General features: G+C 41.5%; 1 protein-coding gene across 4 annotated transcripts; it reads left to right on the top strand.

The window, feature by feature from the left end:
• Positions 1 to 24422, top strand: LOC145445393 (potassium voltage-gated channel subfamily KQT member 1-like). Of its 4 annotated transcripts, XR_013916994.1 has the most exons (17): positions 1 to 963; positions 6100 to 6269; positions 8717 to 8899; positions 10808 to 10898; positions 12425 to 12551; positions 13507 to 13585; positions 13643 to 13713; positions 15313 to 15426; positions 17382 to 17518; positions 18945 to 19055; positions 19211 to 19311; positions 20141 to 20383; positions 20457 to 20532; positions 21173 to 21314; positions 21373 to 21440; positions 23317 to 23611; positions 24134 to 24422. XR_013916994.1 is itself a non-coding variant. In XM_080323578.1 (16 exons), exons 1-16 carry the CDS (start codon positions 715 to 717, stop codon positions 23422 to 23424), a joined length of 2070 nt encoding a protein of 689 aa, XP_080179704.1. In that variant the 5' UTR covers positions 1 to 714; the 3' UTR covers positions 23425 to 24422. The 4 variants fall into 4 exon arrangements, 3 of the variants coding, with proteins under 3 accessions (XP_080179704.1, XP_080179705.1, XP_080179706.1); XM_080323578.1 differs by having other exon boundaries at positions 23317 to 24422; XM_080323579.1 differs by having other exon boundaries at positions 7 to 963; positions 21173 to 21308; positions 23317 to 24422.
• The last annotated feature ends 927 nt before the right edge of the window (positions 24423 to 25349 follow it).

The following is a 25349-nucleotide window of genomic DNA, read 5'->3' as shown; positions in this document are numbered from 1 at the left end:
TATTTCTGCCCCTTGCCCCGAGACATGTCGAAAGTCGTTCCAGCAATTTTCGAGAAACATCAACGACAAAAAGGCTACCGGCAATTAGACAAGATTCTCACGGTCTTTTCACTCTCAACCTATGTCAACCTTACAATATGTTCTCATTGTTGACGTTGTTTGTTGAGTTTCGAGCTCCGTGGTTATTTTACACCCAGGCCGATATTGCTTGTTTTTATTCCTGATCTGCCAACTTGTAGCACGGCCCGCTTTCGTTCTATAGGCTTTTTGTATGACACCGTTTACGGGAATCAGATGGCGAGGAGTGTCTCCTTATTTAATTTGCAATACGGTATGCTGTATTGCCAAGTCTAAATCAAGTGTAGGTCCAGAATTAATACACTGTTGGGTTCTGTGTGCTATAATTATGCAAGACGCTAATTAACGTGAACGTAACGTTACCCTTCTGTCGGATCCATTGGGTTGTGAGATTATCCGAAGTGGCACGTTGTATCTCCGCTTGTCTGTATTATTCTCATTTTGTTCGCGACTGCATTCTTACACTGCGATTGACAGCCCCAAACAGCAATATGCACCGTGATAAAATCTCACCCAGATATTTATGCATATGAATAATGAATACGCGATAACCTGTTCTTGCGACTTTTAAAATGCACAGATTTTATCCGCCTTGCTGTGTCATGTTTCAATGGTAGTGTAAAGTGCAATGAGCTCATGAAGGCAGCGCAGCTGAAGATGGCCGACGAACTTAAACTGAATCCCGTCAAGTATCCGAACTCGTACAGATGCGATCTGCCTTCCATCGTTCTCGAAAGAGATCGCGACTGCGCGAACGAGGACCAATTCGAAATCATACTGGATAATCGAACTTCCACAACCGAACTCCGAAACCATTACGAGTCTCCGGCGAAGGATTCTGAAGAGTATGACTCCGGGGGATACATTGACGACTCAGATACCGAGGTAAATGCCAAATAACTGAAGCTAGATACAGAACGAAAATTGTAGCACTTTATCGTTCGTTTCGAATTGTAATTGATACACTTTGGCTATTTCCAGCATCTGCTAATGATATGAGCAGCTATTCAATAAACCAGACACTGTCCTTTTGTGGCTTTGTTGCAAACGACTGCTGGCGGCGTTAGTCCGTTGAATGGTTAACGAATACGCGTATATATGAGGCGTCGACTCGCTCAGACAACCGAAGGAAAATTTATACTGCAGTTCAGATGTTCGGAGTATTGAATGAGATAAAGGTGAAGGTCAATGATTCAGTTGCACCTGTTACAAAAAATCGCAGTTGTATCGTAGTACGCTCGTCGCTCGTACGCTCGTACGCTCGTCGCTCGTACGCTCGTATGAATTACTATTAGACAGAAGACTGTTTAGTGATATTGCATGGCACGCGTGCATTTTAATTGTCCAATATCAGACTCGGGTCATATGGTGTTGCGTGTTGTGCTTACTAATCATTTCACGCCATTCGATGATATCTATAGTGAATGCGGAGGATGACTGAGCACGAGCAGTGTGAGCACTGAGCAGTTTTACCTAGTAGAGGCCAGTATACATCAGTCATAAGCTTATATACGCCGCTTTACACGAAAATATGTTATCAATTTTGCAATGCTAACACGCCATGGTTCTTGGTTTAATTTAATTGGTACTTAGCATCTTTAGGACCTTACATATCAGCCAAGTATCCGGTCCAATCGCGTAGTTAAATACATGATTAATGATTGTATGTGTCGTGATTATTCGGGCAATAATGAAATCGATCGCATTTACACAAAATATGATTACCGCACGGTCATAACGCTATATGTAATTTACTTCTATATAGTCGCGTATATAAAGGCATTGAAGCGATTGGTACAATTCCATCAAACATGTTGAGTCGAGATTGCCAGATTTTTACTGAAATAGGTTGCAGCTACGACTACGTGTTGCAGTGTAGTATCTCGGTTTCGTTGTGGTATTGGAAAAACCGCAAAAATGTATGAATATGCAATGGCATACAGGGACGTCAAAATTGTTTTTATTTCAAATAGAGTGCAGAATAGTCGACAATATTCGGTGGAAGAGATATTGCCGCGACTTCTACGCCGAGGACACAGTTATGCGATAAAATTGCCTAGTTTACTGACAGTAGCATCACCAAGACATTTGCTGGTTAGGATTGAGCCAAAGTTATGACTCTTATCTCAATACACGGATTTGCTGACTCAGATACGTACTACGTTAAGAGTTTTGCGTCAAATGAATCACTCGAACGTGAGATACTGCGGGTTGGTGCAGGGACGCAGTATTTAAGAGAGGGAAGATGGAAGAAAGGTCGTGCGTGAATATTTCCCAGCAAATATACCACAAGGAGATGATTTATTAGACATATACATTATAATGTACAAATAATGTATAATCACAAATAAATATTTGTCATAATACACAATCGGAGCCGGCGTGTACAGGATGAATGAGTCAGCGTATGCATGCCAATTGCTAGTCGTGCTCTACAGTCTACATCAGGGGTCACCAACACGCGGGCCGCATGCGGCCCGCCAAGTCATATTCTGCGGCCCGCGACCTGATTTGAGATTTAGGAAGAAAGCTAAGAAAACCATTTTGAAATGCTGACATTAATTACAGTTTCAACATGTTGTTGTTGTTGTTTCAGAATAAGCTATTCTCTTGTGCCCAACATCACTATTCGTCATTATAGCTAAAACGGCTGTGGTGATGGCAACAGCATTCCATCGAGGGAGAATCAGCTGATGTGAATGGGCATATCGTCTTGACTTGCAATGGCCCAAACACTGCCAAGACCGAGACGCATAGAAAACGGCTTAGGGCAGTGGTTCCCAAACTGGGGAGCGCGCGCCCCTTGTGGGGGCGCGAAAGCATCTGAAGGGGAGGCGGAGATGCGCTTAAATGAATTTTTTTCGCGCTTTGCGCGATTTACCTCTGTTTCATAGTTATTGCTATGTTTATAGTCCGGAATTCATCTTATAGAATTATGTTATCAACAGCCATAACCTTCCATGCCATCAAACAAGCCACTGGGATTGCTAGCATTCTGGTTGCATTTTGTGATATGACGACTTTTCAGTATCATAAAGGGGTGTGTTTGAGAACCACTGGCTTAGGGTTCCCACAAGATCAAGCTTTACGTGGAGATGGTCTTTCAGCTCGTAAAGTACCTCGCTAGTCCCAATATCGATTCCTTAGTCGCTGAAAAGCGTTTCCAGGTATCGTGCACAGCTCACAGTTCAAAATAAAATATAATTGGTGATGATGATTTTTTGTTGTATTTGTATTCCTTTAATGAAATATTATTTCTTTTGTGGTCAAATATGCCCATCGCCTATGTTAGATAGCTCACCGTTGTGCTGACGTAGAGTTTTAGAACGTGGTTGCCTATTTTACATCGATATCGAATTCATGCGGCCCGCGGCCTCCACGAAGTTTGGAAAGTGGCCCGCGACCCGTTTTGAGTTGGCGACCCCTGGTCTACATCATTGGTTCTCAACCGCCGATCCGTAGACATGAGCCCGTGTCAAATTTCCTGTCGGTGCCATAGATATATTACATTTTTTATATCTCAACTGCAAAATACAAGAAGTCGAACGCTTGCCCATTTATTGTCGAAATAAAACATGAATTATTTTATTGATTCAGAAATTTGGATGGAATTTTGCAGCATCGCGTCGTTCTATAGAGTTGATGGACTACTTTAGACAGGGATATCTAGAACTTCTAGATATTCCTGTACTTTAGACCTAGAACGCATCACAGAGCTGTGCAGAACTGTTTAATAGTAGCCTACAACTCGTTTAAGATCAGAGATGTGTGATTGCGGAGAAGATTCATTAAATGTTGACGGTACAATTTAGCGGCATTCGCAAATGTAATGGAGGCTAGCCGACATTGAAGTCGCAGCTCTATCAAGAGAGACCGAACAATCACAATCAAGTAACTAGTGTTTAACAGTACTTCACCTAGCAGAAACCTCAATAGAAACACCTTTTACACTTGTATTATCAAAAAGACAGCGAAGAATTTCTCATTAAATTGTAATTTACAATATTTGCTTTTGAGTTGCATACAATTTTCGATTAATTCTGATTTTCCAAGGTTCACCGGTCCACAATATTAGTTTTGAAATTTGACCGTCTCCAAGCTAATGTTTGAGAAGCACTACACAGAAACAGAAAGACCATGATCCACGCGGAATGAATGAATTGGCACAAGTGAATGCCGGGAATCAATTTCCAGCCTTGCCAAGGTTCATTCGAGGCATTTGAGTTATGCATATGTGTACAAGTACACAGTGTTTAGATGCTGCCGAAGTGGCGTGTAATGCTTTACAAAAGATATACTTTGACAGAAGCAGAAAAAATGGGTGAGCCCATCATTTATTATTTAAGCACTTTCACCGCGCAAGAGTCGCTGCATTGATTTAAGCTTAGCTAGAAAATACTATCAACCACTTCCCTTATCGCGTACACATCTGCAAGTGACGTGATTATTCCAAGCGCCCGTATGTGTAGGCCGCGCTACACCTCGTCGGTAAGCGCCAATATATCCATAGCGAAGCTTATTCCAGTGAGTAGCAGCCTCCAGGGATCACAATTATCATGGATGAGCTTACAACAACGCCCAGTAAAGAAATGACACCATATTACAACGTGGGCCACCGTGTGATGTAATCTGTATTATTTTGAAGCTGATTTAACGCCGATTTTGCGTGAGACAGCCATGAACGCCAGCTGAATTTGCACAGAGAGACAAAGGAAAGACATACTTACGGGGGATTTTGCCCCCGCCCGTGAATATAGGTTAGCGTAGCATCGAGGGAGGATAAAAGCGTACTTTAAAATGCTGTGGGCAATTCAAGAATCGCCATAAATGATAAAAAGTTTGTTTATGTCCTCAGACAGCTATAGCTGCATAAATATTCGATCGGAATCCAGAATATTAGTGCCATAGGCGTGCTGAACTTATACTTGATGGCGCAATGGTAGCGGTGCAATGGCAGGGTTGCAGGAAAATTCAATGTTCGTTTTATGACTGACTGTAAGAAAGTTGCATTATCAAATAGTTGGAAAGCAGTGATTCTCATTGACTGCATTTTGAGTACGTTCTTATATGACCAATTGAGCATTTTCCGGGTGCCCGTGAGTACGTTCTATTCTCGGCGTGGGTCTGTTGAGCGATTAGCGGAACGTATAAAGTCATATCGCATTAGCGCACGGCAGATTAACATAACAGTTATGTAGTATGGAGCTAACTGAGTCTCCTAACACGACAGGCATCGATCACATTTAGTGCGGCGATTCGCGTGGACGACAATGATTTAGACGATTACAGTCGTGCATCATGTCAGATTACATTAATCCAATCAGTGCTTAACAATATCCCATATTACATCCACGCCGGATGCTTATAACTGTGAAATCTCAGTGTTTCGCTATCTCTTCGCCATTACAGAGTCCAGCTTGTATTCCTTTCCTAAACGTAGTTTAGAAAGCAGACTTGGACAACTAGCAAATTTTCGGCTTTTTCGTACTAGATTAAAATTTGAATTATAGCTACACAGGTTTTCCAAATTGGCTTCGAATTAGAATTACTGAATTCGTGAAAACTGTGAAATTGAATTAATTTCAACTAGAGCTCATTCTCATAGGCAAGAGAATGGCAAACATCTGCATAGCCAGCTCGACTTCTTCCGCATTACACAGCTCTCATTTCGTATTTTAACCAGAAATTGTATTAGAACTAAATTTGCAGCATAGAAACATTTCACAAATTAGATTACAATTAGATTGCCGCCATTTCTCTCAAATTAGTTAAATTAGACAACTGGAATTGTCTAGTTCTCAAAGTCTGCTAGAAAGCAGTAGTTGCTAACGTGATTTAATTGTCATCCAGATATAGATGTGTAACTTGCTAGTAAAGAAGGTTCTAGCTAGATAATTTGATCGGTGTCTATATTTTCCCAGTATACAAATTCGGGATAGGTTTATAAGACAACGCAGGAGTATGAGCTGAAGACATACGCCGGGATTGTGACGTGAACGTATAAACCTCTTTTCGCCGCAGACCATCGACTCTACGACATCGGAAGCGTGTGACATCTCTCGGCGTCTCAAGATGTTGCAATCATCTCAAGCGGATACCATGTCGATGCAAGGTTCCGAACTAAACAACGCACGCTTATCGGGAAACTATGCACCTCCGGGTATGGACGGCAGAGACCAGGAAAACGTCGAGTGAGAATCCTGTTCCGTGGAAGTGCATGTGGCGTGTTGTCTATGAAGAAATGGTTCAGAAAATAGTTCCTTTTCCGTACGGAACACACTGGCTAGTGTCAATTCTTTATTGATTTCTTTCCAACTTAACGATCTCGTCACACGATCCGCATAGGCTTAGAAGCTTTTTAACGACCCCACAACGCCCGACCGTGTCACACTAAGTGTAATATGCAAATAGTCTCGTACGTATTATTCATTTGGTTGTGTGGATGTAGTTCTGCCAGGGTTAGTGATTAGGATTGGACAAAGTCGAGTACCTGACTGATTCTATTCTGAATCAAGTATTTGGCTTCGATTCTAGCCGAATATCACTCATCATGACATCACGACAGTATTAATGATGGGAAAGCTCAAATATATGTACCATTTATGCGACCAGAAAGAGTAACGCTGGTTCTACAGCACATTATTGATTACTTGGTATTGTTTCGACTATACCCATTCCATGGTACTTTGTGACAATGTTGTGGTTTGATCACGCGACTTTACAGATATGTCATTTCCACTAACGTGTGTAGCATTGTACAACACGTTTCGTATATCCTCCAATACGACCAATCGAGGTTTGTTTGTGGTATTCATGGTGTTTGTCGACTACTATGGTCATTTACACCAGGCCAATAGTCTTCATTTATATTCCCTAACTGCCAACTTGTAGCAAGGCCCACTTCCTGGCTTTCTGTAAGACACCGCTTACGCGGATGAGATGGCGAGGAGGAGGAGACGACCTAGGTCGGACTCGAGCCCGCAACCCATAGGTGTTGCAGCTGTGGATTATACCACTACGCTATTTCGCCACGCACCAATCGAGTATTACATGGGTAAATAATATCAAAACTATAAGTCACATCGATGATTTCAATCTTAGGGACAAGGAGAATTTCAGTAATCATTACTTCAATACTCGTCTTGAATGACTAGAATCAATTCTCTATTCAGAATCAAAGTACTCGAATCACTGTGTCGGCCCCTATTCGTGAGACGTAGCGTAAAATCGGTTAGGATTGAATCAGTTCTTCTTTCTCTTCCTGCTAGTGAAGTTACGCATATCCTTCAGCGTACAAATAATAGTCAAATCTGAAAACTGATTTCGCAGTCATTTTGAAATACCGCATTCTCGTATCGACTGACGTGGCCAGGTGGGAAAATGCTTTTCAGTTCAACTCAACCTTTATATATGTCTGCGCTGCGGCATGTTAGTCAGCCTACGTCGCTTCGTGTTTTGGGTGCACCCGTCGTCCAATCCAATACGCATAACACGATTCATTATATGGACGCCGCGAATAGAGCAACGTAATTTAACAGATGCGACATGCTTCTCTCTACTATTTGTCTTGCACATTGCGGACACTCCACTCTGAAATGCCGTAGTGCAAAATCGATAGCGGCCATTTGTCAAACCAGCCACTGAACAAATCGCGAGTGGCTTGTAAGAAATTGAATTGAACATGCCGGCGATTGCATTTCAGAATACAAATTTACTACTGCGATAGTTGCCAATATGCAATGTATAATACACGACAAACATGTATATGCAATTTATGCATAGTCAGCAAAAATACATCTCATGAATGCGTCCAATATGAACTTATGGCCGACAAGTAGCGTACTGGTGGAGCGACCGGCTTCTTGATCAGTAGGTCATGGGTCAATCCCCTGTCCGTTCGGATCAAAGACCTGATCAGTAAGACTGGTATTTGTGGCTTTCCCGCTAGACGCTCTGTATTTCCGGATTAGCAAGGAGTGTGCTGGAAGACCTAGAAAGCCTTACAAGGCTATTTTAGCACCTTCCTTGTCCAACGGCATATGCCCATCATGCACTCATGGTATGAAACTACGCATATGTACAAGTCGTGTGTCGTGTGTATGTAACTGTATATCATGAGTCGGTGTATATGACGCAAAAACATCAAGGGAAAAATATAAAACGACCTAACGTCCTATTCCTATGACCTTTTCGCTATAACGAAATGTGGATTTCAGATCGCGTGTTCCTCACCACAGCACGGTGTGTGTTCTAGTTTGGTTTGCTACGTGTGAGCGATACCAATATCGCACCGGTAGAGACAATCTTTCCAGGAGGTCACGAAATAAATTATCCTTAAACAAAATAATTACGACAATGGGCTCGCTGGAAGCGTCCATCTGTCTACGGATGCAGGTATCATTCGTTTGACGTCACCCGCAATGTCTCCATCATCGACAAACTTGAGCTATTCATCGCTTGCGAAGCAAGGCTGTCGCGACACTATTATTCTCGTACCGGAATAATAATTATATTTGGGTAACAATTACTTAACGATCTGTACGCGTGGTCGATTTGCTCACACCCTGAACTCGAACAGGGGTTGCAACCGTGACGCTTCGCCATTTTGAATTCAGGACCAGTCTATTTCCATTTACAGAGAATGGCGAAATTCGACATTGCGCGAATTTCTTCGGGACGAGTCCGAAGCGGAGGTGGGAATTCGAAGGCACATGTCGCTGGCCAGAAAGAAAACCAGATTAAAAAAACGCGTGCAGATCTACATATACAACTTTCTGGAACGACCCACAGGCAGGAAGTGCTTAGCGTATCATATAGCGGTGTAAGTGATGGCATATATATTAGAGACGGTGTGAGCCCCTGGAAGTTACTGGTTCGTGCGAATACGTACACTATTAAAAATGTTCATCTGCGGATTCGAACCAATCCCGAAGCATGGTTAATCACAAGCAATTATTGCGTTCTTTCTAAATTATTGGCTCCCTTAACTGAACTATAGCAAAATACGAACTGAATTCCTTCGAATTTTGGTTCGATAGGAACGACATTAGGAAGTGATTTGACCTTTCTGTTCGCGGGTCGGCCCGTATAAAGCAGGCCTGGGCGTTTTACCGCCCGTGGGTGAAATACGGCCCGCAAAAAGTTGCTTGGAATTTAGAACATAAAACCTACGTTTGAGCGTAATGCGTGGAGTAAAACCATAGGATGTGTAAACCGAACGGGACATGCGTTTACTTTGAAGCCTGCTTATTTCTGTACCGTGATCACGCAGCACACGTACGTCGTATGTGCAATCCAGATTCAAAATAATGCCATTATAGCAAATCGTTGGCAGCAAATGAAGAGATAAGTCCCTATGCCATTGTCCATCAGTGCACTTGATTAGCGATTGTCGACAGCTCGACACTCATAAAATGGAGTGTCAAAAATGAAAGGTGCAGGCTGACGGCCGACATTTCAAGTTGATTAGGAGCACAAAATATTTGTTTACTGGCGTCAGTAGACGCGTCTTATTAGTTTATTTTATAGTGATCAGGTCGCCCGGATTAGGGAGTACAGTTGAGTCTCCGCTATGACGAAACTCAGCCTGTGAAATACATGCTCTCGGCGCGAATTTTTAAAGACCTGTTAATAAAGCTAGCAAATCAACAAGGCTGTTTACCACGCAACGCACAGCTTGGGATGCAGCGACCAAGACCAGCTCTGTAAAATCCCAAATACGTTTTGGTGTATTAATAAAAAATAAGTATCAGGGGGATAATGTGCTTAAAATGTTTCGAAAAAGGACGCTGAATAAATATTATTTTTTGTAAATTAATCCTCACTTTCTCATTACCTCCTAGCACACGACTTAGCAGTCTGCTTTAGCGTAATTCACTGCTTTCAGTTTATTAATAAAATTATTTTGCCCCAGAATATTGCTTAAACGTTTGGCTTGGCCCGCCAGCGTATTCTCCGCTTCTCGTTTGACCCACAGGGAAAATATTTGCCCACCACTGCTATAAAGTACTGTCGAATTAGTTTAGTCATAAATCTGAATACACGTAATCCAAAGCATGAGCTGTCACTCATAGCGATGGACTTGGGCGAATTGACTGTCAACTCGTTTACGTAATTCTTATTAGATCCAAGATCGCTTTGTGCTCGTAAGGGACCCGCATTCGCACCTATAGTATATTCCAGGGATACTCAGGGAATCTTCGGAGCCCAGAAACTGCTTTGCAGCACGAATCAACTATGCTGTTTCCGTTTCATCAGATATGGATAACTCTGCGGGCATATAGGCCTATTGGCCAAGAATAGGAGTCCACCGAGTCATATTACTACAATATTAATAATGTATTGCGTGTTATGTCAAGCAAGCATTTCAAAAATTAGCAAAATGTACGTGGGAAAAGGTTCCTCTTAGTTTTGTGTTGAATTTCTTTTTTGTTGTCTTTATGATGCAGGGATTTCTACCGTAGTTGATACTGATACTGATACTGATATTTCACAAAAAACTTCAGGGTAAAGCCTGCTAAGGCTCATATGCGAACGTGAACCTCTGAATTATCTAGGTCAGGGTACCGGATGCAGACTTGAACCCACCGCTTGCACCATCCTAGGTATATGTATATAATGTTAATGAAGTAGAAATTTTCTGAAGCAAAAGAAATTTCCGTTAATCTTTGTCAAAATCTGTAGTGCGACTTGAAATGGATTGCTAATAATCACGCACTTCACGCGGTAGGTTTCTGGTAGTGTTGGCGTGTCTGATATGCAGCGTTTTATCAACCATCGAACCAGGAGACCAAAGAACAAGTGATGCATTACTCATTATGGTAAGTGACAGGGGCAATCGCCGGGATTCCATTATGCATGCAGAGGTCGATTCTTGCTGGCAAGTCCCACGTATACTTGCTCATTGTTTTTGAAAATTGATCACCTTTCAGAAAGGGGAAAGTCACTTGTTTGGGTGCCATAAACACTAATCATTTTCCTGTGATTTACGGGGCTACTCCTGTAACACAGCACGAGAAAAGATTGGCTGTGTGCATCAGCAAATGAAAGACATCAATTATTTAGATTCCGTTTCGACGGGTTTGACTCACGACCGCACAGTGCCAGATTCGAAACCACCTTTTCCGTACGATTGAACGCGCTCTATATCGTGTTCCTCCTGCGCAAATCTTGTATCTTAGCTGTATGTAGCTATAGGCAATATGCTTGTGTTTATCTATATAATAGTTCAGATCGTGCCAAATAAAATAATTCCAAAATGAAGTGTCACCAGGACAATTTATTGCAATATTCTTCGCTCGCCATATTAATCATTGTAAATGCAGCCGTGGGCCTTGCCTATGGTAAATACTCTGGACTAGAGGCGGGTAAGTACGTTCTTGAAGATATATTTTCATATTGAATTCATCCGTCTTCATTGTCAATTGGAGATCATTTCAATAGGTGCGCTGCTGAAATCTCAGTCCGCCAAGTTGGGGATCATTCCTTATCGATGGGAATGTAGGTTATCGCTCCTAAACATGTATATAAGCTATAGGAAAGACGCCAAGGCCAATTAAGCCCATATTCGTCGCGCGCACGTCGTGATCAAATCAATGAAAATCATAGTTAGGTTGGTAAAAGAGGCGATTGGAGTTCAATCTATTCATTATTGTTGCCCAGTGTCCTTAGTTTTTTTTGCCTCATGGTAAGAAAACTTGGGACTTGGGCATCCGGGCAGTCGATACACCAACATAATGCAAAGACATCTGTCGCTTCATGTAGGCCTGCCATTGCGTCCTCTTTTAAGAGGATTTGTCCCCTTTTCTCAAGAAAAGTGAATGGTCCTCCGAGGGTGCTCAAACATGCCCAAAGGTCCTATTTTTTCGCATTTCGAGTTATATGTTCATACTTTCAAAAACGTTTTTATGCGAAACGTCCAAAAATACGTTAGCTCTGAAACATGCTGAACTGCTGGATTAAAAATGCTTTCAAATATATTGCCCTAACGAGACGTATACCTTCTTGTAAACATTGTTCGACGTTCTCTGTAACACGTGGACCTAGTCTTCAACAGAAGTTCGTGGCTTTGCAAACGCACATGTTGAGTTGAGTTCAAACTTGAGCCAGAAAAATTGCAACAGAACCTGTAAAAAGATCCATGATTAATAAAGCTTTTGCGTGCAACTGCCAAGGAAATGCGAAACCACATCAAACTCAAACGCAACAATTATACTTTCGTTTTGCTTGCCAGCAAAAACTGTTCTATTCAGATGGCTGAAAATATGGGAGGCCTACTTTATGTGCGTCATACATGCTTACCCCGTACCATATCTGGGGTCCCTAATAAACCAATTTTCTATTGCAGGAATATTGCGTAGTCGTCTTCTTCGGAGTAGAATACTGCGTCCGGTTATGGTCCGCTGGCAGCGTCGGGAAATACAGCGGATTTTACGGGCGACTTCGATTCGCTAAAAATCCCATTTGCTTGTTAGGTGGGTGTTTCGGCGAGCTTGTGGTGTAGCCCTATCAGGATCGACCCATAATCATGAATGCGATTTCGCCATTTTCACGGCCAAATTGTTAACATATGGCCATATATTTTTCAACGGTAGACCGCGTAGTATTGTTTAACTGTATTTGGTCGACAAAATGAGTATAATTACCAGTCAAATTGCCTGACAATATATTACACAGATCATACACCGAATGGCACTGGTCAAACAACTTTCTAACCGCCAATTCGCACTCAGCTGTAGCTTATTGTAATGTATAACGTGTAAATGTACCAATACCCATTCAGTTTCCCAACATAACAGCAATATATTACTACAATACTGGAAATATTTTGTAATATGGGCATTGGGCAATTACCCGGATTCGCCCGCGATTTGATTTTCAGCACAACATTAGAAACAATGAAAGCTGTTAGACCAGCGATACGGATTGGCGTGAATAATTTATGCCATGGCATACGAGCATAATAGACCTGCGGAAAATGGGTTGAAGGACTGATGTTACACTCAGACGTGCCTTAATATGACGCATTTGTCCGATGTTAGGAGTAGCTGTGAACTGTGATGATGACCGGCTACATCCTTTGAACGCATTATTTTATCAGTCTCGTGTCATGCATTAAGTAATTACTGAAGACTATGGTCCAGGCTTAAATGAGCGACAATATTGACATAAAATCATGGCAAAACGGGCACAAATAAATCAACATGCGTGAATAAGAAGAATCGACGCTGCGATCAACTCGGTAATGTACTTTTGAGAAAACTCTTTCGTAGACATTTGACAAAATATGAAGATCTGAACCTTGACACCACACTGATAGCCTACTTTCTGTGGCCAGATTACAATGAGGCGTATATTAATTCGGTGGTTTATGTTCAAGTCTATGCTACATGAGTTGAGTATACGGTATGAATACTAGTTATTTTCCAGATTTATTTGTCGTGGTCGCCTCCACTGTGGTTCTACTATTCAACAAAAACGGAAATGTCTTCGCTACCTCAGCCATCAGGTAAGACGGAAGTCAGTCTTTGCCGTAACCCATTTGAAACGAAACTGCATTACACAGGGGAATCCGGTTCCTTCAAATATTACGCATGCTTCATATGGACAGACAAGGCGGCACGTGGAGACTATTAGGTGAAACCGCCCGTGTACATTTAGTCGAAACGTGATGAATATTTGATGATAACTTGACGGAGAGCTCAATTTCGCGGGAGTAAAATCTTGAAGGATTCTCGGAATTTAACTGGATAACGCGTTTAGTGACAGATGCGTAAATATTTTGCCTCGTTGGGTGCCTCGGATAACAACACACCGCGTGAAGTCGTTTAAATATTAGTTTGGAAAATGCGTGGTAGTTAATTCTTCAATTATGTCTAAATGAGACTTGGAATCAATAATATACTGCGGTGGACCTATTCTTATACCAAGTAATTGTGTACAGCCTATGGTTGCATTTAAACAAAACGTGTTTTTTCGCTCACCTGTTTAAAACATGATCCAAATTATTTTTACGTAAGTAATTTGGAAAACAAAATTAGATTTCGTTTCAAAGCGGGAATAATCAAGTTACATCTATGTCTAAATATTTTCACAACGCCATGTAGCGTGACTGTAAGGTTGACTGACACTATAGAAAAAGCTGATTTGTTTGGTATGGAACCACGACTTCCTCCTGATGTATTGAATGTTGCGTCTCGCAGGTTATAGCTCAATTAACCCATGATGGCGGGCAACCTCTCCAGCAGCCTGACATGGATAAATGGATGCTTGGCGGCCGGAACGCTGCGTCATCATACTTTTAACAATGAAGTGACGTCGCGGATTAATTTTGACGTAGTGATCACAGACGGGCATACAATGGCAGACTCGCCTGGTTTTGTGGCGCGGGACTATAGGTGCACCGTTCGCATACCTGACCAGTGACCATGCTAGGGTAGTATTGGATATGAACGATATACGAGCATCGGCAACTGAAACGGCTAAATACTGGCCTGTAATATTGAATAAGATCCAGGAAAATGCAATTAGTTGTTAATACACATCAAACATTTTTTCAAATATAAGAGTACAAAGCAGTCATGTTTTTCTACGGAGCATCTTTGAATCAAAATATTTCAATTTTAGATATTCTTCTCACAAAGAGCAATCACGGATGAATACAAAACGACAAAACAATAAAAAATATTGTTCAAAACAAGGATTGTTTTTTTTTGATGCGCCATTTCCACTATAATTGTCCATTTTTATTTATTGCTTAAAATGTCATCACTTCAATACACCACAAGACTGCGATACAATGAAAGATCGGAAGGTGTCGAACGACTTGGAGTATAGTCGTCGAAATCAGACAGCCACCTGGCCTAGGCGATGTAAAAAGGGGGGCATGTAGCCTACACTGTACAGTGTACACTGAATGAAAAGTAAAAGAAGATAATATAAAAGGACAGGTGACAAAAAAGGTGGCATGTGTCGGAAGGCGAGATATGTCCGTGTCAGGTCGTGGTCCGGAAAACTAGAGGGCTGACTAGTATCGTTCATGCATTAGATGACAATGTTCGTTGACCGTGTAACATCTATGACTTCCTTGAAGAGACGTGGGTCTGTTACTAAGACTTCCAGTTTCATTCGTACTTTGATGTGCGAGCATCAAAACAAGGGTCTTATTTGAAATATCCATGTTATAAATTTATTTTAATTTTGAACACAACCCTTTGTACACCCTTGTACTTTCAGGCAGCGTCGTGTACATGCACCGGCAGGAGCTAATCACTACGTTGTACATAGGATTTTTAGCGCTTGTGTTATCGTCGTACTTCGTATATCTTGCTGAAAGGCCTGACGAACACGGTAAGTCACATATATATTTGCTGTATTTCGTCGCTATTCAACAATTCGCTAGAAGTGTCTAGTATACCGATAACATCCTGCATGAAATCAATAACATGGTAGTAAGTGGGGATGGTGTGAACCTCTGCAAGGTTCAGGTTCGCGTGAACGCGAACCTTTTAGAAAGGTTCTGTGCGAACGCGAACGGGAACTTCATGACGTCACGTGACGATATATTGCTAATTTCAACCCTACATTTCAGTGAAGTGATATATATTCATGTACGCGATACCTAGCGACGACACGGGTCACATAAAAAAGCCATAGTGTACATACTAAGTACATACTGACTTTTAAATGTGGCGAAATGTATCAACTGGAGCAATCAAATGATATAATAATCCCATAAAATCAACATCCTTCGTCGCTTGCCAACAATTTCGACGATGACTTGCAAGGGAATATAAGCTTACGCCTCAGCGGTGTGGGCCAGACAGAACAATGTATTCGGCGTCTGTGTGTTGCTACGTTGATATTGATCGGAGTGAAAATGGGTTTTACCCCATTGACCAGTTATACAGCAGTAGCCAGCACCCCAATCGTACGGATTTGGTTTTTATTATAAAATAAACATGGAATCGAGATGGACCCCGTACGCTTGCTAGATTTTCTACATCAGACAACGATATCAATTCGCTGACTATCTACATGTAGCGTATGTCGCTCTCTTGATGTTGTGATTGCGGGTCAAGCTCACAGCAGAGCGTCACTGAATATTTACAAACAGAAAGCTGGATATTTCGAGCAAACATTTGTAACAAAGCAGATACAAGTTTTGAGATTGTCAAGGTACATGCTCGTATAGTCAAGGTACATGCTCGGTGCCATGCATGGAGTGGCCCGCAGTTGAAATGCAATAAGCTTTAACCAAAGATGTTTTAATGACGGTAAAAATTGTAATATATGAAAAAGTTTAACAGTGCAGAACCTACCAAGGTGCGTTTGTGAACGTGAACCTCTAAATATCCGGGGTTCACACTTCACACACAGAACGCGAACGTGAACCTCACGTTCACACCATCCCTAGTAGTATGGTTACCAATATTTCTGTCGTTAGATGTTGCGCTTATATCGCATTAGTGCTATAATCCTACGAACTGTCGATAGGTTTTTAATCAGTAAGCGTGCCAGCTGAATGATGTGGATTATATTACCGGTGTTTATGATCGGTCTTTGAATTGACATTCAGGAAGAATGAGTATATAGTCCACCACTGTTAGAATTAAAGCTTAATATAGTGTCCACGCATTAGTCGATTCTTTGGTGTTATAAGGAATACACGTTTAAAGTGAAACTCAAATAGTCATGTAAACTATAGTTTGGTGCGTTTTCCTTACACGTGACTTTTCGAATTGCATCTGTGATTTGCACTCGAAACACTTTAATCTGTAAACGGAGGCGTTAATTGACATTACTACATGTGGTCAAGGTTGTAATTGTTAACATACCCCAAAGTAAAAGCATAATAATGGATTTCCATTCGTTTATTAGTAGAAATATTGATTTTCAGAACATGCCAAAACTACTTGAGCAATAGTGTCGAAAAGGAAACGTATGAAAGTAAATGTCCCACCCCTGTACTAAGAGGTCTAAATATTCTAGAAACACAAATGTTGCTGGTGAAAGTGGCAAAAACCTTCTACAAATGAAAACTCAGGAAAACTAGAAGTGTTTAGTTGCTGACCAGTGACCACCTCTGCCATATTGTGCTAGCAAAACAGTAGGTATTGGGAACTTGAATATAGGCATATCGATCCCGTATGACATACCGATAACTAATTTCAGGATTTTATAATCACTGAAATAATAACTCGATATCGACTATCCTATTTTGAATCGGGCATTTGCGGACTCATCAGTGCACACTGCACATTCACACCACACACATTCCAAAAATAACTCGGAATTTATTTCAGCAAGTCCAACGTTTCAAAGCGGGAGCAATGACGCCAACGACCTTTCTCTCAACAGCAGTTCAACTAACGGAAGCTGTTTGCCAGCTGTCTCCAACAGCGACTTCAAAAACTACGCGGATGCCTTGTGGTGGGGAGTGGTAGGTAATGCCTATTACAGTGCATCATTAGCCGAAATACATAAGTAAGACCTCCCGCTTGCAACTTTAGGATGTGAAATGAGAATGGATAAAGTTTTTGTTTGAAGTTTTATTCGGTTTCGTCACTTGAATTGTTATTCCAACTCCATAGATACCGTACTTCTGCGAGCATTCCGCATCACAGTGTGTGAAAATCTAATTTTGATTCCGTTTGATAGGATTTCATCAATGAATAGCACTTGAGACACTCAGTTAACTTTCAGTTCAAATACCCTCTAAGTCAGTATTTTCAAAACTTTTTGACACCCCCCTCCCTTGGACAATAATCCAGTCACCAAGCGTCCCCTATAACCTAAAATCGACAAAACGTTGCTTGTCTATCGCTCATAAAACGACGTTGGCGCTTATGGCCTCTTTAGGTTAATAAAATTCATGGGAAGCACGCAACACGCTATTTCAAGGTCACAACTTTGCAGAGATCTCAGGACAAGCATTATCAAGGAATAAAATAGTGCAAGCCAGTTCCCCTTTAAATGTCATTGTACTTCATTGTCGGGTACTATTAGGGTTACCATACGTCCTCGTTTAAGAGGATTTGCCCTCTTTTTTGACTTTTTTGAAAGTGTCCTCGGAGAACGTCTATATGTCCTCTTTTTTGAGAATTTGTCCTCTTTTTTGAAAATTCTGGTTAAATGCACGTGGAAATTGGACTGAGATGTAGGAAATCAGCGCTCAAGTAACGTTCCGGTGGTATTTTCGGGACTTGATCCAGGAAAACGACCTTTTTTTAGTCAACCAACCACAAACTCGGAAAGAATTTACCATTTTTCCGGATTTCACTCCAGTATTGGAAGTCTGAAAATTTTGAAAAAGTGTCCTCTTTTCTAGGCTCCAAAAATTCATCATACTCGCCGTACAGGTGTTATTATATGTGTCTACAGTAAGCCTCTCAGGCTAAGAATTATGTCCTTTAGGATTGACTGGTTAGAAAACTCACTATTTTACGCCGATGAACATTGAACATGCATGACAAATTGAGATTGAATGCGCCTTGTGCAAAAGCTAGTGGCGTTACCACATATCCATACATCACTTCTTAGTGTAAAAATACACACATCAATTAATGGATCTTCCGAACTAATATCTATAGTGCATAACACCTGCCTTTGCCCTCAGTGCCCCAATAATCGCCTAGTTTGTAGCAAGTTCCCGCTTCAATGCCGCTAACGCCACCAGGGGGCGCTGGCGCCCACTGGCAACGACTGGTATAAGTCAAGTTTATCATTGTTCAGTTGTTTACTGTTACGGTCTCGTCCCGTCCACGCAAGCTATCTTCTTGTCAAGCACATGTGTAGATTGTTCCTGTTTCTATTAGATAGGTTGCACATCGCTTTGACATTCCTTACAGTTGCCGTTCGTTGTACAGGTGACTGTCACGACGATAGGATACGGCGATCTGGTGCCGAAAACCTGGGTCGGAAAACTGGTGGCTTCGCTCTTCTCCATTTTTGCAATTTCCTTTTTTGCACTGCCTGCGGTATGTTGAAATTTTCTTAAGTTGAATCCCAAGGCTCGCCCACTATAATCCCTAACACGTTATGAACGATTTTGGTTCATTTGAATTGGAATTGGTCTTATCCGAACCGGTCAAGCACATCATATGTTCGTTGACAACGGGATACTGTTGTTCAGGGAATTCTAGGCTCCGGTTTTGCACTTAAAGTTCAACAGAAGCAGCGTCAAAAACAATTCAACCGTCAAATCCCGGCAGCGGCAAATTTGATACAAGCATGGTAAGTAGGTGTAAATTGTATTTATCTATTTTTCCTGTATCCTTGACTCCGCAAAAGGTTTTAGCGGTTGTAGTTGTATGTCATCCTCGCTCCGTTCACCAGATCTCATCATATAGGTAATTGGGAATTTTCCGACCAATGAACGCATGGTTCAACACAGACCTGGGTGATTTACGAACCGCGGGCAAAATGCGACCCGAGACGCGCTTCTGAGCGGCCCATACGAAAAATTTGTAGGAATTTAAATGTTTAAAATGTTTCATGTTTATCATTGTTTGGAATAATGACATTGCAAAAATATTATTTTATTTTTAATTAATCATCACTTTCTCATTTTCTGATATAAACAAATCTACTTAACAGCCTGTTTAACAATGTAATCACTGCTTTGCATTTAAAAATAATATTAATTGGCCCCAAAATATATAGTTCAATATTTGGGCTCGGCCTGCCAAATATTCTCTGCTTCTCGTTTGGCCTGTCGGGAAACTTAATTGCCTACTTCTGGTTTAACACCACCCTACGTATATGTCTGTCTAATCAGGATGAGTGCATCATAACCTCATCTGAAAGATAATAAAATCACGAGAACCATCTGCTCGTATATCTCACTACTTTTTGGGCGCGCGTGAGTAGAGTTATATGAGTATGAGAGAGAGATAGTCACCAGGTGATAAAAGCTTTGGTGCTGAGTGAACAGTGTGAACACCGAACAGACATGTGCGGTGAACCCGATCTAATTCGATATATATCCTGAGTTTTGCTGGGACTTGATTTAAACTGGAAGTTACTTACTTAGGCAAACTTATATTCCGGATTGCTATTTCAGCTGGCGGTGCTATGCAACAAGGCGTGGATCACAGTGCAAAGCAACGTGGCAGCTCTACGCTTTACCTACAAGGCATCGTAATGACTCGACGGTATCCGGAACCAAGCTGAAACCAATGAAACGAGACAGTCAGAAGGCGAAACGCGCCGACCAGAGAGGCAGTAACTCGAAAGCGATAACCCTCTCGAATTGGAGCGACATTATCCACGAAGTCAGGAGTTGTAACGACACCAAGCCTCTCAAGTAACGTGACTATCATACGAACACAGACTAGAGAGCTTAGACGCTTATCAATTTGTTCTCTTCGCTTTTGCAGTTTACCGAATTCATATAAAAACGTCGTCAGGGCTCTGAGAGTGTTAATCTTCCTTGTTCGAAAGAAGGATTTTCATGTGAGTGCAGCGCTCTTCATCCTTTTCGGGACGCCGTATATGTGAACACGCGAAGCATCCTTCCTTGGGTGCATCGCTATATAGGGGCGGGGTGAGGGTGGTGGATAAGCACTGCGACTATAGAGCTATACGTTCAATGATTCTAGTATCCCTGACTCGATAGCAAATACAACTATCAGCCATTCAGCGCGTTACGCTTGCAAACAAAACTCAACGTTACAAAGACCTTGCAAGTAGCAGTCTGACAAATTTGACGGAGAAATTTGCTCCGCGTTATTTTTCAATTAACACTTTTTACACTCAGTTCATGTTTAGTGTACTGATGTGCGTATTTGATACGGGTATAATCAGAATATAGTTGACTTCTCAGGTCCCATCGATCACTCTTATCCATACCAAAAGACTGTGTGTGGATTTTTCTTCTGGGTCATCTTTGATGCTGTCTGTTTATCATATATTTCGGTTGAATGAAAATTATGGACTCTGTGTCTCTCACACTTGGATTCGATAGACGCATCGTCGCTAATCATGCATTAGCGATGAGGCCGACTTGATGTTAACGTTAGAGGTCACACGAGGCTTCTCCCACAAGTAGATCTAAAGATTTAACCGGCGCATCAGTTCCCATTGAACTTTTTAGCAATGTCGGAAGCCTTACGACGTAAGAGACGTTTTCGAGCAGTACTCCCACGGGTACGTGAACATCACAGTGCGATTGAAAGAGCTGCAGCGTAGACTGGACATGACGCTCGGCAAGCCTGCTTCCTTCAATGACGGTACATGTAGGAAAATTTGCTACTTCGATGAGTATACCGAGAATGACGGTTTGCCTGAATTCAGATCCACTCTCCGGAATCGATAGACAACGCGTAACGGCCGGGTTTCGTTTACGAAGACTTGAACTCAAGGTATGCGCTAGCGATTTAGCTTCGTGACTACAGAAGGGAATCTACTCTACCCAGAGTTGGTTAAATTAGACAGCGTTGCTACTCAAGTATGAACGTAGAATAACGCCGTGAATTTCTATTCAATTCTACGCAATTACTCAAGTAGGTGTTACAATTTCAAAGACATGTCAAAACAAGTCAAAGTAGATTTTGTGGAGGGATCGCATACTTTTCGCGGTTATTCAGAGGTGGCTAGTTTAGAAATTGCAGGATAATCTGGAAAGTATACCTGTAGGCAGTTCTGATAGATGTGTCATATACCTTTAGCAGAAATAGGTTTCCAGTTTCAAAATTGCAGAACGCATATTCGCGAGTAACGCAAAATGACCAATGTCACAAGAAATCAGTGCAATTTTCGAAAATATATGCACAGTTCAATCAATAATCAATATCGTCTGATAATATTTTCATCTGACCAAGACACACACAACTTACAGTGTAATAAGACACAATGCGATGTAATGAACGGATAGGAGGATGCCGAACGACCAGTTGCGATCTCTTAAACTGGCATCCACCTCGACCTCCCGATATCAGCTATATTTTTCGGTGTTATGCTCTTTCCATTCCTTGTGAGTGCGTTCCTTTTTGGGGTATTTTTCTGGGCTTTTTGTCGCCGTAAGAACAGCGACGCGGGGTAAGACGAGCCTAGAATAACCTCCGACGCGGAATCGAACCTGCCGTCAGGGTAGCAGGCGCTTATCGTCACCGCGACGCTATCTGCGTCGCAGGTGTCATGTCAGAGGAGCTCTTGCGATCAGCATATCCTGAAACTACTCTCAAATTTACACGTTTCACCACACTACATAAGTTGGACTAGTGCTGAGTTGTATCCAAATAGCGTATCATTTACTCCGAATATAAGTAATTACTTGAATAACGATTGCAACCCGACCAATATCATAGAATTTTTTCGATAAAACGATATTTTCTACCGATATCAAGATGTGACATATTTCATGTAATACTTGCAATTCTACTTAACTCCAACATCATGCTTTTTGTCGACGTCATCAATCAAAATGACTAATATCGTCTTTTAAACGCTCAAACAGCATGTAATTGTTAGTTAGTAGAAATAGTTAGTAGTTTTGTTTGCTAGAAGTGGAAGAAGTCTACAAATATAACCACTCAAGGGAGTACAACAAGAAGACAAAACCTACTTCAGTACTAGAACAAGTGAAAGTACTTCGTTACTGACCACAGTGACCAGTGACCATACCTGTCTGTGTCCCTGAGTTGTCAAGGGCTAATGAAGACGCTCTTGTGTCTACAAAATACGATTTGACGAGTCTTACTTCATTGTAATGGCTTTCAAGGGTATTTCGGTGCTTGAAGTTTTTTTCCGTTAAAACAAACTGTTGAATTTCAATGACTGACGCCTCGAGTTCAACATAAGGATTCGTCCTCGTCAGCATTAGTGAACTTATTGTACCATACAACTGGTGCAATCGATGTTGTTTCAAACGCAAGAAAGCGACAATAGTGTATGCATGCTACTTGAAAATTGCTGACAGAGGCTATATTCCATATAGAATGTGCGATTGCGTGTCTGGGCCATTTAAACACGGTTCAAACGCACTTCATCCCGTTGCAATTTGTTATTAATGGTGCCGGTAGTGGCATGACCTCACCAAACTCAACTCACTGTCAACAAAACGAAAGACGTAACGCGTTTAAAGAAATCTGAACAACAAAAAACATACCGATCAATTAAGAAAGAAAGGAGGTGGCGTTTAACCGCGCATTACCAACCAGCGTTGTGTTTCAACAGAACAGACACGTCATTTGTTGTACTAGAAATGAAATATAATGGCTTAGTGACTGTGCATTTCAGATGGACGACTACGGAAGACAGTTGCAAGACTGCGGGAGGAAGTTAGACGAAATACTCTCACGGTTGCCCCCCGTCAGTAAGAAGGAAGATTCCACGTGTGATCGCTGAGCGAAAACTATCGACGCGGAACTGCTTCTAGATATTGAAATCGTGTCCTGCACACAGTGTTTACCTTTTTTCGAATTGGCTCGGAATTTGAGCGGTTTAAGGAGTTCTTGGTTTTACGTCGATAATGAATTTTAAATCACGTGCACTCTATTTACGTTTTTCTCGCATAAACTCTGGTGCTGTAGACGTGTGTTTACCAGTAGGGCTGGGCAAAATCGAGTACCTGAGTGATTCGATTCTGAATCACGTATTATGCTTCGAGTCGAGTCGAGTATTCGAGTATCACTCATTATGACGTCACGACAAAATGTAATGTGTCAAAGTTCAAATATGTACCTTTTGTGCCACCACAAAGAATAGAATGCCTGTTATCCATCACATTAAAGACACTTTGGTATTTCTTCGACCACCGATTTCATTGCACTTTGTGACAATGTTGTGGGAGGATCATGACTTCGGAAATGTCTTTCCAGTAACGGCCGTAGCTTTGTACTATACGTGTTTCGTATGCTGCGATACGGCCAATCAAGGTTTCAAGGCTTCCACATTAGAAAATAGCATCGAAACCCTAATCCTCGTTGATAGAATAAATTTCAGTAGCGAAGAACGTTTAATTTCAGTACTCGAAAAAATCGTCTTTTGCTACTCGACTCGAATCATTAAAATATATACTCGATTCAGATTCGAGTACTCGAATCATTGTGCCCAGCCCTATTTACCAGACGTTAGTCGATTGTTGCATCAATGTATCCGATTGCGATTACGAATTCTTCTGAAATGTGCGAACATGATTACAGCAAAAACTCGTACTGCTCCATTACTATTGTATAGAGATGCAATCACGATTACATTTATATTGCTTCCCATATAACTTGAGGATTGAACACATACTCGAAGACACAAGGATTCAGAAGAGACTGCGCCATGAGGGAACAAATTTTTGGAAATTAACAAATGATGTGCTGGTTATGTCGCAATACATTCATTTCGAAAATTTATCGCTGAGGATTTGTCACCCCTTGCACCAATTGTAGTTCAAGTTACAGGTCGAGTGCTCGAACCCCAAACGAGTATAGCCCGAGTCGATCTTTGGAGTACCAAAATTAGTTCAATCCGCAGCAGATAATTATTTGATCAACGAGAATTATCAGTCGATAATTTCTTCCCAACGCGGAAGCCTTTGACAGTATAATTCCAAGCTGCGCACTACGCACATTCGTTAGTGTCGACCGCCGGGTAGTGCTTTTCACACCTGGGACTCCGGAAATTATTCGGCGACATATTCACCGATATCAGTACTGACTACGGTTTTAGTTTAGCTCGTGGCTAATACTGTAACGGAATTCATATATTCGTTCTCCGAAAAGACTCCCTTAGAAAATACATACTACGCGCAGTGGTGAGATTAGGAACGTTTGTTTGTTTGTTTGTGTTTCTCGACTACCAGGCCTATTGTCTTTATTTTGATTCCGTATCTGCCGCCAAGGTGGTTTAGATACCGCGTTCAACGGAAGATGTTCATTCTTCAGTCAGGAGATTTATGTCAAGATCGGGCCTAGTGTATTCTATTTCTGTCGTGTACGACATATTTCCTTCATAACATCGCCTGACAACTATATAACGTTCGATATCTGCGTGACTGCTGGAGCGTGAAGTTCTTGTGGAAAATTCATAAATTGCAGCTCCATTACGGTGGCGTTCTGAAGAAAACGGCTGTGGCCAAATTTTTTTTTATCATTTTGCTATTCAATTTGAGACTATACCTATTTCATTGCACTGTGTGACAATGTCGTGCTGGGTTGATCAAGACTTCGCACACACGTATCATTTCCACTGACTTGCGTAGCTTTGTACCAGATGTTTTGTATTCTGTGATACGACCAATCCAGGTTTACAGCATCCACAGTGGAAACAGCGTTGAAACT

This window comes from Botryllus schlosseri, chromosome 8, assembly GCF_051294905.1.
Source record: "Botryllus schlosseri isolate E-star chromosome 8, Bs_hap1, whole genome shotgun sequence".
NCBI classification, from domain to species: domain Eukaryota; kingdom Metazoa; phylum Chordata; class Ascidiacea; order Stolidobranchia; family Styelidae; genus Botryllus; species Botryllus schlosseri.
Note: the sequence above shows the minus strand (reverse complement) of the source record. Positions and strands in the feature narration are given on the sequence as shown.

Excerpts from the sequence above, each read along its gene's own strand:
- LOC145445393 (XM_080323578.1), top strand. The coding sequence starts at position 715 with ATGAAGGCAGCGCAGCTGAAGATGGCCGACGAACTTAAACTGAATCCC. Across the intron at positions 13,714-15,312 it reads CGGCACGTGGAGACTATTAG|GCAGCGTCGTGTACATGCAC; the intron begins GTGAAACCGCCC and ends TTGTACTTTCAG. Across the intron at positions 19,312-20,140 it reads GCAAATTTGATACAAGCATG|CTGGCGGTGCTATGCAACAA; the intron begins GTAAGTAGGTGT and ends TTGCTATTTCAG.